This window comes from Terrapene carolina, unplaced genomic scaffold (assembly GCF_002925995.2).
Source record: "Terrapene carolina triunguis isolate 2854851 unplaced genomic scaffold, T_m_triunguis-2.0 Scaffold111, whole genome shotgun sequence".
Lineage (NCBI taxonomy): Eukaryota > Metazoa > Chordata > Testudines > Emydidae > Terrapene > Terrapene triunguis.
In genome coordinates, this window is record NW_020664462.1 from 4512935 (window position 1) to 4526279 (window position 13345).

The 13345-nt window shown below is 48.4% G+C and overlaps 1 protein-coding gene across 1 annotated transcript in view; it reads right to left on the bottom strand.

Annotated features, from left to right (window-relative positions):
• Window positions 1–1693: 1693 nt before the first annotated feature.
• WNT9A (Wnt family member 9A) overlaps window positions 1694–13345 on the bottom strand; it is a 64263-nt gene continuing 52611 nt past the window's right edge. Inside the window, exon 4 of the mRNA XM_024219617.2 lies at window positions 1694–2735. Within this exon, the coding sequence (XP_024075385.1) occupies window positions 2262–2735 (474 nt within the window). The 3' untranslated portion in view covers window positions 1694–2261. The remainder of the gene's footprint in view (window positions 2736–13345) is intronic.

Consider the following 13345-nt stretch of genomic DNA (forward strand, 5'->3'; position numbering starts at 1 on the left):
AAGTTTGGGGTATGTTTGGATCTGGGTTTAAGCCTCTTTTGGGGGGGGGGGGGGGGGGAAGTGATATGAAAATATTACTGCAGTGAGTTTGCGTCTGAGAGAGAGAGATTGGACATAATACCACATTGAAACCACAAGGTCCTTCTGAAAGGCTTTACAATAAATAAATGTTCGTTCAATATTTATATATAATTATGCATATATATCCACACTGACTAATATGTTTCTGTTCAGTCTATTTAAAAAAAAAAACAAAAACCACCAGGTAAACTGCTTGTGTGCGACTTTCGAACTGGCGCATCTGGCAGAAGTCACGGAATCCTCCTTATACCTTGCATTCAATGCGTCAATGTGCATTTGCTATGCAGAGTCACCAGAAATGACAGGTGGTGCCCCAGAACTGTCCTCCCCCCACCCGCCACCCTCCCCAGTGCACCCAGTCTCCAGAAGTGTACCAAAAAAAAAAAAGCGCTAACATTTCGCTTTGCAGGATTGTAAAGCTATTTTTTTAAAAAAGGGAAAAACACCTTCCTTCCCACACTCTTCCCCACCCCACCACTCACCCACCCAGGCCAGGCTGGACTGCAGTTATCTGTTGATTAGGAAAAAAAGAGATCCCCTCCCAGTAGATGCACATGAACAGCTTAAATATTAGTGGCTACTATTTGAGAAAATGCTCCAATGATAGTCCCTCTTGGAAGGTCATATGGCTCGTTACGCAACCATCTACTTTTCCTTGAAAACGAGAAAAAAAATTGCCAGTCAGCCTTCCTCCCTTGAAAGCCAGATATGGGTTATAAACTAGTGACAATCACTACTACTAGACAATCAAAGACTGCTAACCCCCCCCCCATGCCCTCCACTCTCCAGTGTTTCCTTAGAAAGCTTCGTTAAGGCATTTACCAGCCGCTTCTGATCCCAGCAGTGTTATATGACCGAAGAACATTGCCACAAAGTACTACGTTGTAAATATCCTCTTTAAAAAAAAAAAAAAAATGGCGGTTGTCATCTAGTTCACAGCATTGGAGCTCTCTGCCATTGCATTTGGCTTTTCTTTCTTTGTCCACCCTTGGGTAGAACCATATGTTAACTAGGCATTTGGAATCCCATAGTGTGTTACCTTTAAAAATATGGTTATCAATCTAGTGGTTAAAAAAAGCTTAAGGTCATAGGGTCTACATATAGCTTGTGCCATGTTCTAGAATAAATGGAATTCTGACTAGTAAAATAAAAACTTTTCCTCCAAAAAAGGTCCAATCCAGTCCAGAATGGCTGCTATTCAACGCAAGCATCAAGTCAGCCTTGCCTTCTGAGAGGCAACGGAATTGATATGGTCATAAGCCAACTATCAAAAAAAAAAAAAATACACTTTCGAATTCAGCCTAGATAAGGCTAAAGAGTCCTTGTTTGGGTTTTTGAAGCAGCTGCCACAGGGTGATTCTAATCAACAAGAGATGAAAGAAATTAACCCTATACAAAACGAAAAGTGAAAGGTCTTCTAGTGGTTTTATTTTTTAAATTAAGACAGTGATCGTGCTAAAAAACCTGCATCTGAAGAACATGTGAAGAGGAGTGTCCAATCAGGCTGAAGGGGGCGGGTGTGTCTGAACGCTTCCCAATCTTTTTGTTGTCTGCAACATGGCAAGCTGGAGGGACCCCAACATTTCTGAAGCTATGTTCACGGATCAAAAAAAAAAAAAGGACACGGATAGACCCACTTTTGAGGGTAGCTCTTGGTCAGAGCTTTTTATGCTAGATCTGCAGAAATTCCACTAGAGGAACAATTGGTACTCTCTACGCTTAACCCACCCCCTATCTTTAGGGCACCACAATTACCTTGACCACAACGTTTCAAGGCAAAAAGATCCTAAGTCAGTTTATCTCGTTCATTTGCGTGGCTGTCTGGACAGTCAGGTAGATTTCCAGGAGTTTTGGTGAAATAATCAAAACCTCAAGATAAGTGAGTGATCTATCAAGCTGATGGGTTCATGGACGGCTTTGGTGAGGGTCTACTGGTACCTAACCCCAATAGGACAGGCACTTATTTCCACACGGTTGGACCTCATGGTTAAAATTCAGTCTACAGAAAAAAAAACAAAAGAACAGCAACACAGCTGGGTCACCTGTACCCTACAAAGTGCTTATGTCTCAACATAGCTTTCAGATCCTAGAATGTCAGTCAAACCCTGTTTGTCTCCATGTGTAGTTCTCATAGATCATAATCTCCCACCACCGAGGATCTCCATTAGGCAGAGCATGCATTAGTCTTTGCAGGTATAAACTTCTTCTCTTTGAGTACACTGCTTGCACTCTACGTAGCAGCACCAGCGAACCTGGCACTGGCACGGCCGTGTGACCACCCTGCTCTGTGTGTTGTGACCTCGGCCGCAGCAAATGCTCTCGCAATTCTTGTCCTTGTAACATTTCCTTCCTGAAGTCCCAGGCGAATACCTGCTCATCAGACAGAAACTAGGGGAATCGTCAATGTAGACAAGATCTGTAGTCCTTGGGATTTGATCGCTGTGGCCAGGGGTGGATTTCTTGGGTGGCGAGATGTCCCCTTCCCCTGTGGCCTCGTTGGTGGTGCTGCCCACTTTGAGTGACGTCTCATATTTCTGCTTCAGCTGCTTGCCGATCTCATGGAACGGAGAGAGCTGCCGCCAACACGTTCGGACAGTGCAGGATCCGGACACGCCATGGCACTTACAAGTAGTCTCCACACCAGCTTTGATGACCTGCAAATAGAAGAACGAAGCTTAAGAGAGTCACTTATGGGAGCAGGAGAAATTTAACCACAGAGCAAACAGACAGTGTACAGGCTACCCTGTGAAACCAGGAAATCATGGCAATACAAAAAGCGATCTCCTGGCTGGAGCAGGAACCACGGGGGGGGGGGGGGGGGGGGGGGGGGGCGTGTACAGTTCTTTTCCTGGTTCTGTCTCACGGATTTTAGCCAAGTCATTTAACTTCTGTATCTCAGTTTCCCTGGCCTCCCAGGGGAGTTGCAATGCTTAGCTAGTTAATATCTGAAGTGGTTAGGGATCCTGTGGTACTAACCTGGAGTTTATTGTTACCCATTATATTTGCACAAGTAGATTTTTTGAAGCTGGGATGAATCAGGGGGTTGTATATTGCAGTGGGATCATTCTTGTGTTCATGATTAATATAACGTTCACCTTGCTTATCATTGTTACCATTTGCCCTTCCAAGGTAAGTTACCAAAAGCTACCAATCGCTAAGCAAAGAAAGTATTACTAAGACTCTTCATTTGGGTGGGTTAAATGTAATCCTTTGTTACAAGTCATAGATTCATACCTCTAGTAGCCCTCTGTTGGGTCAGAGTTCAGTTTTTCTACAGTGGTGGTCCATAGACCACCAGTGGTTTGCACATCACTTGGTCACGGTGTGCAGGCTTTCCTCCATTTCCAGTAACTACATTGCATTAAAGACAGCTAAACACTTTCCACCATCTAATCACAAGCAGATAAGCAATCATGAATAGAGGGGGAGCACCCACAGGAGTGGAGGGCTACACTTCAAAAAAGTTTGAGCCTACAGTGCCAATTTCAGATGTGTCACTGACCGTAATTTTAGTGCGACAATGCCCATTTTGAGACAGACAGCCCAAATTGGCAGCATCTGGGAACACCAGAGAAGCAGCTCACTAGGTTTCAGACCATACGACACACTGTCCTACTGGTAGGCATGAGGGTCTGCAGGGATTTAAGACCTAGCGCAATGTCCTGTTCTCAGGATGAGTATACGGAGAACAAGTTACTGTGTTTTGAAGCAGGGTAAGAGAGGAAGCAGGAGATGTCAAATCTGTAGCCCTTTAGAACCTCACAGCGGTCATTACGCTCCATGCTGAGGCCACTCCAAACTTCACGACTGGAATTCTGCCTCAACCTTCCTTCTCCAGAAAGCACAGGGTCCCTATCATGAGGGCACAGAACCCGCATTAGCAGGGCAGCACCTATGGAAACACAGCTGAGCAGTTCAGACTCCAGCGAGCAGATGCCAATAGGATACAGACACCGGTCAGGTGAGTACGTCAACAGAACACCTTTGCATACAGCTAACGTCAGAGGGTTCCCTCCAGTTCATGATCCTATTTTAGACCTTTAGAGGTCGACAGCTCATCCACAGAGCTGCCAGAACTTACAGCAAGAGGTCATGAGCGCATATGTTCTCACAAAGTATCACTGCTTACTGGCCAAGCGCAGGTTTAATGAACCATGCTGTAATTTGCTATGAAACCCCAGGACGCCCCTTTGTTCTTGCGTCTCGAAAAGGAGAGGGTCAGATGGGAAAGGATGGAATCCATTCGTGTATGTGAACACAATGATCTCACGGTCAGTTGCAGAGCTGGGCAAATAACTGATTTTTTGATTCACTGGCAGTTAAAAAAAAGTTTGCTTCAAGTCAAGCTGAAACCAGAAATTTGGGGGAAGGAAGCAGAGGGCTAGATTCACAGGGGAAGTAGGCACCATTAACAAAATGGAGAAGGAGGAGATGTCCCCCACCCCCATAACTACTGGGCTCTTGAGTAAGGCATTCACCTGGGATGCAAGACCCAGTTTGAATCCCCGCTCTGGAGTCGGAATTGGAAACTCGTTAACCCCTGGGCTGGGTTGTGGAAAGGACTAAATGGACCATTTCAAGATTTCTGAACCTGCCCCCTTTCTTGAAGCAATTTTCCAAAAAAGAGACACCAATTGGCAAAATGTTTCGGTCAACCCAAATCAGCATTTTTCAGCGCATGGGGTTAATAATTCCCATAGTCAATGCTACAGGCAAGGACCAAGTTGTTAAAAACCTAGAGCCTTCAGAAGCAATTCTGCATGTCACTAGGCTATATGTCGTTACCTGTGCAGGGTCAGATTCCCTCCCAATTATACAGTATATGGTACTCCTTAGACCTCAATGGTGTTGTCTCAAAATCCAGTTGGTGTAAGAGGCCCATGGGTCCAAGCCTCAGTCTGAGTGATCCCAAATAGCAGGAACTACGAGGAAGTTGAGTGGGGTAGGAACAAAGGCCTTGCCTTTAATCCAGAAGTGGGTAGCTACATACAAGAGACATATTAATGGAGCTGGCTACTTGTTCTCTATGCACATTGCGGTCATGTGGAAAGACCCATCATGATGAGAACCTCCATTCCTATCCCATAGCACAAAGAAGCCCACTACAGATCTCAGTGGGATGCGGGATGCACAGGGCCTATACCAGGGGTTCTCAGGACAAAATTTTCAGTGGCCTCAGAGTGTGGCCACCAACTCTGCCTGGTGGCCGCTCTCTCCCTTTTTCCTTAAAACATTTAATTAGCTTTAGGGAAAAATCAAATAAATATGCACATCGAAATCATTGTCATTTATTTATTGCTCGCTAGTAAGTCTGCTTTGGGAGGGGATATTCGCAAACATACAAGTATCACTTCTCAAAGCAGACTTTTTGCTCAGCCCTGGCCAGCCTGGGGACAAATTAAGCCCAGGGGGAGGGCCAGGGGAGATGGGGTGGGGGAGTTAGCGAGAGCTGGAGCCCGAAGCCCTGAGGCCAGAGCCCAAAGTTCTGCAGCCGGAGCCCAAAGCTGGAGCCCGCTGCCCCTGGGAAGGTGGGGGACTCGCCAGCTGCCTGTTCCTCCAGTGTTGTGCCCCAGGTGACTCCGGAAGGGGGCAACCCCTGCTGGCAGCCCCAGCAACCACCACTAAGGCGGTGCATCCAGGATAGCAGGAACTACTTTGCCCTCCCCACCCCTCCCAATCACAGCCTTGGCTGTGGCCAGAAGAAAAGCCCCTGGTGGCTGCATGTGGCCACAGTGGCCGCATTTGAGAAGCACTGGCCTATATGGTGTTTGGCCTCCACTCCACAGTAGAGCCACAGTTTAAGCTCTTCTGGCCCTTCCAGGGGTAGGATTTGACCCAGAGTGCGATGGCAAGTGAGGCTGGGAATCAAAGGCCACTAGTTTGCAAAGGGTCTATGACTGAGTGGCAGAGCCATGGGCATGCCATGCAGATCTGCTGAAGACTTCAAGTCACCACAGTGACTCACGTTGCCTCTTTTGTCCTTTTTAGTCTACCTTTCATCTCCCACTTCCCTCCAGAGCACGCTAGTTGGGCAAATCTTGGAGCCTCTTCCCACATAGTATGTTACAGAGCGAGTCTACACAATCTTGTGACAAAAAGGTCAGGATCATCATCATAATTATCCCCACTGTAGAGATGGGGAAACTGTGGCAGAGAGGTGAAATTACTTATCCAAGTCGCCCAGCAGGCCATTGGCAGAGCCAGGAACAACCCAGGTCTCCTCAGTTGGAGTCCATTGCTCTACCCAGTGGGTCACAACCCTGGGGGAGAAGGGGAAACCAACTGCTTTCGAAAGAGGCCACAATTGCATGATTTCAACCCCCCCAAAGGAGGGGCAGTTCCACTGGAGTCCTTCAAACTCAAAGTTGGGGGTGCGAAGGAGAAGGAGGCTTAGAAGCCCTGCAAACTGAAACCAAAATGGACACCTTCGTATAGAGGGTCTCATGTCAGATTCTGCCCTTGTTTAAGCCCAGTGACTTCCATGGGGGTGCAAGGGTAGTGTTTGGCCTGGAGGTGAGGTTTTTATTTCTTCACTCTAGTGTCCCAATCTTCCACCACCACATCCCGTTGCTGCGGAAAGGCAGAGGTCAGAGGATGGAGACATCAGAAGCAGAATGTGATTTCTAAGCAGGGCTGGGGGGGGGGAACACAGACAGACAGAAAGGAAGACAGGATCTATTTCCAAGGTGTATGCACACCTGTCAACCTAGGGAGTTCTTCCTGTTGCAGCTTTAATTTGTACATGTGTGGGAAGTAAGAACAACCTATCAAAATAATTCAGAGCTAAGTAGGAGTAGAGGTTGGGCAATGGAAGGAATGTGTTTTCATAGGCGATGGCGTGGGGAGATGGCAAGATGCAGGTGCTGCTGCACGAGTGTCCTGGTTTAACGGAGGAAGCCAGAGGAGGCTGGTGCTAGGTGAACGCAAGGAGAGAAGAATAAAGGGCCAAGTTCTCCGCTGGAACAAAGCGCCGTCGCTCCACTGACTGATTTATACGAGCAGAGGATCTGGGCCAATTCGAAGGCATTATTTACCAGACGGTGCCAGAGAGAATTCCTATTACCGGAGCCCATCCACCTTAGAAAGGGCTCTCTAACCTGCTTCTCCACAACTTCTTTGTGGCTGCTGGGAAAACCAAGTGGGCACCTTAATTGGACAGTCGTGGGCAGCCTGTACTTTTCATGGATTGTAATAATTATATTTTTATAGTTCTAGTTCTTCCCCCCCTCCCCCCAGAGGGCAATACAACGCCACCGCCACATTTTCCACTAGAGAGAGACTTTGTTTTTACTCTAAACGGACAAGCTATAACCATCCCTTAAAATAGCAAAGCAGAACAGTCTGTTTTAGAAGCTCCCTCCCGTAAAAGGTACCACTGCTGAGCACTCTTCCTTTGGGCCATCTGGCTTTATTCAGTATCTTGAAATCAACCTTCACGTCCCCCTCCCGCCCATTATGGTGTCAGCCTACGTTACAGCCCCACAACAGCAGATGACTGGCTCAAGTCCATTTTCCCGACCAACGGGTTCTTAGTTACTTGGCAGCACGAATCCCAAGCACCACATGCAAATTTGCAATAGGTCATGGACTTGGGAGCTGGGGCCCGGCCCAATCCTGATATTACACAATCATTTTTAGAAAGATGCTCCGCATCATATGGCCTTAAGTAAACCCCAGCCAATGGTCACACTTCATTCCTGTGACAGCCAAGACCTTCTCAAATGCAATCCAATAATACACAGTAGCATTCAAACAAGTGACGGGTTACAGAGAGCGATGTGTTACCGCTTACAGTGCTCGGCTGGGCCAGCTTGGTTAGAAGCTGTTACACGCTATGTGCCAAACTGTCTAGCCAACTCTGCAAGAAATCCCACAACGTTCGACAAGAGCACACAGAACACATTTCAAAACACTAAGAGAGACCCTATGCTTGCTCTCCTGCAGTCACAAACTGGTTCTCCCCCCGCACCTCACCCCACCAGTGAAAACTGAAATAAGTTCTTATGCCTGACTTCATGCCCAGACCACCAGTGTGCCGGGCAAAGCCGACGAGAGAGGCTTCATAAGGTCTGCACTGCAGTCACTTCGTGCTCCTGGATCAAAACGCCTGAGGCTGCTGGTTCTCCTCCTTGCTCCTAGTGCTCCGGCAAGCAACCCAGTGTGTGAAACTATCTACCTCCGGCAGCACCTCACTGTTGACTTGGCTGGTGCCTAGGATCCTATGTAAGAAAGTGGCCATGCCAGCTGTATTTAGAGCCATTTCAAAAATGCTTGTTATGACACTCTTGCAGTATCAGATGGGATGGACAATTTGACCACCTTGGCCCATCTCTCTGCCAGTGGCACTAGAGGAAATGCAAGACTCTAGGGCACCCCCTAGAGGACAGGCAAGTGCAAAGTACTGTATGCAGGCTGCAAGCCTTCACTGCAGTGGCCAAGGTGGGAGGAGATTTATTGTGTCTGGGTGAGGTTGTGTGTTTGATGGGGGCAGGGGCTGTTGGAGAAGGAACACGGCAGTTTATGAACCATAAGTATTAAAACCATCAGACAAACCTGGCACCATTGTCCTGATCTCCCTGCCAGCCCCACGGTTACCCACAGCCAGGACTACTCAGCCCTGGCACAGGGTGGAAGTGAGCATCAAGTTTCCACTCCCCTGCTTTTAACGAGCACACCAGTTCCTCTGTTCCAGAATGATGCATTTACACTGCCAGCGCATAACAGGGACACATACTGAGTCCCCCATAAAAACTCCTCTTCTGGGGCTTGTGAAGACTCAAGAATCTTACAAGGCGGCTACAGTGAAAATCCTAGTGAGCTTCCTCCCGCAGCCACCCTCCCTCCCTCCCTGCCATCAGTCACAATTCAGCTGCTCATGGAAGCCTTCCATGGAAAGCCATTGTTTAGGGGTCTCGCCACACCGCAAGAGAGGCGGCCAGGAGAGGGCATCTGCTGGTGGACAGGTCTGTGTGGTGCTGGAGAATGCGTCATACATACTAGCGAGTCAAGTGGAAGCCCATGGGGAGCCCTGAGTCACCTGCTTTGCCCCCATCCCGCACAGACTTACTCTGATCTTGCATCTACCACTGGGGTCCTTTTACAGCAGAAATATTTCAGCTGTGACACTAAGGGGATGCAAGTTCACACAGCAGGTTGAGGCAGAACCAGGAACAAAAGCCCAGCCGCTCTGTGCCCAGGCTTGCTTGACCCACTTGACCATACTGCCTTCAACACCATTGGATTTACTTGGGGGGGGGGGGGTAGAGAAGAGACAAAAAGAAGAAGTTTTTAAATAGAGCTTTATCTCCTTCCTCTAAATCAGAGATAGTCACAGCTGGAGATGGGACACTGGGCAGGGCAGGGCAGGGTGGAGGTGGTAGAACATTCTCTCTCTCTCTCTCTCTCTAGTGCTTGGCTGGCTGGTTCTTGCCCACATGCTCAGGGTCTGACTGATCACTCTATGTGGGATCAGGAAGGAATTTCCCCCTAGCTCAGACTGGAGCGGCCCTGGGACTTTTGCCTTCCTCTGCAGCGTGTGGGTGCGGATCACTTGCCAGGATCATCTGGGGGTCTCTCACTTAATCCCCTTTAAGGATGCACGGGAAGCTGATTAGGGTCCACCACTTCCAGAATTTGGAGCAGAGCCAAACGGATTAGCCAACACTGGAGGACCCCACTTCCAACACACTCGGGGAAAGGGATCACAGCAGAGCACCACTGTGTAGTGCAGCAGCATAAGCCTTCCCCACAACAGCAGCAACTGTAGCCTGTGCTTGGTAGCCAGCTAAAGTCCAGGCTAAAAAAAATAAATCCATCAGTTTTGGACACTCTGCAAACAAACAATCCCTCCGTTTTTGCCGAAACACTGAGCACAGATCCCCATTCACCCCCCACTGGGCAATCAACCCTTCAATGGTTTTAAGCCAGTTCCTGGAATGGTCTAAACTCAGGAGCTGGGGACACAGTCATGGGAATTGGTAGATGGTTTTATTCTTCGAGCCCACCCTGCAGCTCCCTTAACTCAGATCAGTAACCTGCTCCTCACACCTTTTTTCCAGGTGCAGATTCAGACATGTGTTCAGAGCAGGGAAAGAAAAACCCAAGAGGTATATGCTAACAGTACAGAACTTCCCTTTAGATGCTCATTCTAGAAACAATAACTGCATCCGTTCACACACCCCCTTTTTTTTTTTTTTTTTTAAATCCAAACCCATTCAATTTAAGGAGACTTAGAAGAATGTAACCCAGCTTCAAAGCTGTGTTTTGCAGGGAAAGTTTAGCTTCAAGATTCTTCCTGGTTTGGTTAACTTTTGTAAGCCCTTCTGAAGAGGAAAAGCACTATGCAAGACCTAAGTACTTTTCCTGATGGGGTAACTTGGAAAGAATTCTAGTGGCAAGTTCATTTTCAGGCCTTCCTTTTCAGAATGTTTTTTTGCCAGGCAAATCTGAACCTGGAAAAATAAAATGTGCGCTTGTATCTTTCTGCCTGCAGTTGCCTTGCTAGCAGTTTGATTTGTAGGTATAGGTCAGGTAATTAACCCTCCAGCTGCCAGTATTTTGCATGAGCGATTTGTTGTGGATGGAAAAATGCAGGTACAATTTGCAGCCATATGTACCCCTAAAGAACTGCATATGCAACATGCTTGTGTCTCATGCTTTGACTCGTTGAAAGGAGTGATTGTTACAGAGCCTTGTGTGTGTTTAGCCTTAGAAGCTGCCTGACAGCTCTGGAGATGAAATCTCCTTGTCTGCAGGGAGTAGAGACAGGTAGAAAAAAGGAAGGATCGTGCAGCGATCTGGGCTGTAGGAGTCCTGGTTCAAGTCCCTGCTTTATCAGATGTCCTAGGTGACCTTGGATAGGTCACTTCGTCTCTCTGCCTCAGTTATCTTACAGATGGGGATATTAGCACTTCTCCCCCTCAAAGCGCAGTCTGGACAGATAGATACTCCAGTGATTGGGGCCAGGGAAGTACCCCAGAGAGGGACAGGCTAGAATTCCACCTCAGGCCTGATATGGAGAGGTGACCTCCAGGGGCAGGAGAGCTGACCAGCCCGACCATTCAGTCCTAGAGCTCCCTACTGATACTGACCCAATTCCTTTTTTTGGCAGTTACAATGGGGCCCCAACCACACCCTTCGTGCTGAAAGCCAAACCATGGCTATCCTTAGTTGTTACCAACTGGGGTCCAATGAACCCTGTGGGCCTCGAGGGGAAAATGGTGACCTGCTGCTAAAGCCACTTCCTCTAGTACAGCAGTCCCCAAACTTTTCATGGTCATGCACCCCCCTTTACCGTGATTGTGTACCCCCCCCCCCAGAAGCAGGGCCACAGCTCTTCGGGGGAGGGTTGCATGGACACGGGTAACGGGGCCCAAGAACTGAGCCGGGGCCAGGGACTAAGGCCAGGCCGGGAGCAGAACTGTGGCTGGGTGGTGCTCCTGCCCTGATCTCACCCCCCCCAAAAAAACATTCCTCCATGCCCCCTATGGGGCATGCCCCACACAGTTTGGGAACCACTGCTCTAGTAGGATTCTCCCACCCATTCTTGCCCTTACAAACATGAACGGGGGGGGGGGGGGGGGGGGGGGGGAGGGGGGAAGAGCGAGAGAGAGAGCGAGAACACTGATGCAGAGACCTGAAATAAGGTGGATCCATTTTATAGTCTTACAGAGGCTGGCTTGGGAAACAGGCCTTTAGTCGTCGTATGTAATCTCAGCAGGCCCAAATCCCTCAACTGGCCTTTCAGGTTACTCCAAAATAAATTGAGGAAACTTAAAATTACTGCATGAAGGGGAACAAGTTCTGATGGATTTATTGTCTAAAGAGACTTGTCAGGGAGAATTCGCTGCTTTGCTGTTTTTTTCTGCCTCCTTTGCTCTACCCCCTCGCGGAACAGGCCTTTGAATGCACCACCCTGCAGAGGCAGCTGACCATCACCCACAGTCCTGCGCCCTTCAGCTCATTGGGAGGCAGGGAGAGAGGGCTGGGAACAATGGCCCTCCCTGGCTAGCTGCATCCCCTCTAGTAGCGCCCCTCAGACTGGGAAGGCATGTTTGACCAAACATGCCTCAGGAAAAAGGTCAGGCCTTTGTGGGATTACAGGAATTTAGCAACGCTCCAGAGAGAGAGTTGCAAAGTCATGTTTAATGATACTTTGCTGAGAAACATGGACGAAAATTTAATTAAAACATCACTTACTCAAGCCCGGTGGAACTAATTGAGTGCTCTAACATTCTGACTTTTCATTAATGGGTTACAAAACAGGGGGTGAAGAGGGTGGTGGAAGAGCGTCCAGTCTCGCTTTGTAATAGAACTGAGCGGCTTCCACTTCGCTGCCAGCCATGGAGCTTTACTGAGTGGACTTCTTTCAGCGGGGGGCGGTGGGTGGGGAGAATAGCTGAGTGAGCTCGAGTAGATTTGGCAGAGGAAGGGAAAATTGCTTTTTTAATAAGTGGGCTATTCAGAGCTCATGCTTCACAATAAAAAGAGGATGCTGGAGAGGTCTGAAGTCTAATTACCTCATCCTCACGCCAGACAAGCTTGCCCTTTCATTAGCAATTGAGGTCATATGGGAAGCACTTCGCAAGGCCGAACGGGCATAACCAGCTCAGTGATGAGTTCAGCATTTGCGGGAAGTTACAGTCGACCCAGCGAGGGTGTCAAGAAGTGAAGTCAGAACTTCTATCAAGAGAAACTAGGATTTTTGTTTTTAAAAATGGAGTGACAGAATAATACCACCACCTAGAACTACATGGTGCGTTTGATAGCTTCTGTCCATGGAGAAGTTGCTCTGTTGACTGGAAGGAGACTAGAGTTTGTTGCCAGCCAAGTTCTCTTCTGCTGTATCTCAGGGCACCCGTTATACGTTCTGCCAGGATTGGGGAGTAACGTGCGGGGTGGGAGGGGGCAATCCATGCTGCTGAGAAGTGGGGAAAGAGACCACCAAAAATTGTGCTGCACCTTTAACAGATTGTTCCAGTATTGGTCCATGGGGGGGTGGAGAGTGTTGGGTAGGGCTATCTCCTAAGGCAAGCTATTGGAGGAAGAAGTCTTCTTGCCCACACCAAGCCAACCCAAAGCAGGCTCTATGGTGCACTGCACTGATGCATCTGGTCTACACTGGTTTAACTAAACTGATGCCTTTAAGCCAGGGCAACCCCCCTAGTGTGGGCAGTTGTGGCCCAATGTTTAGGGCCCTAGCCTGGGACTTTGAGCAGGGAATTCAACTTCAGTCTCCACCATAGACTTCCTATGTGACCATGGG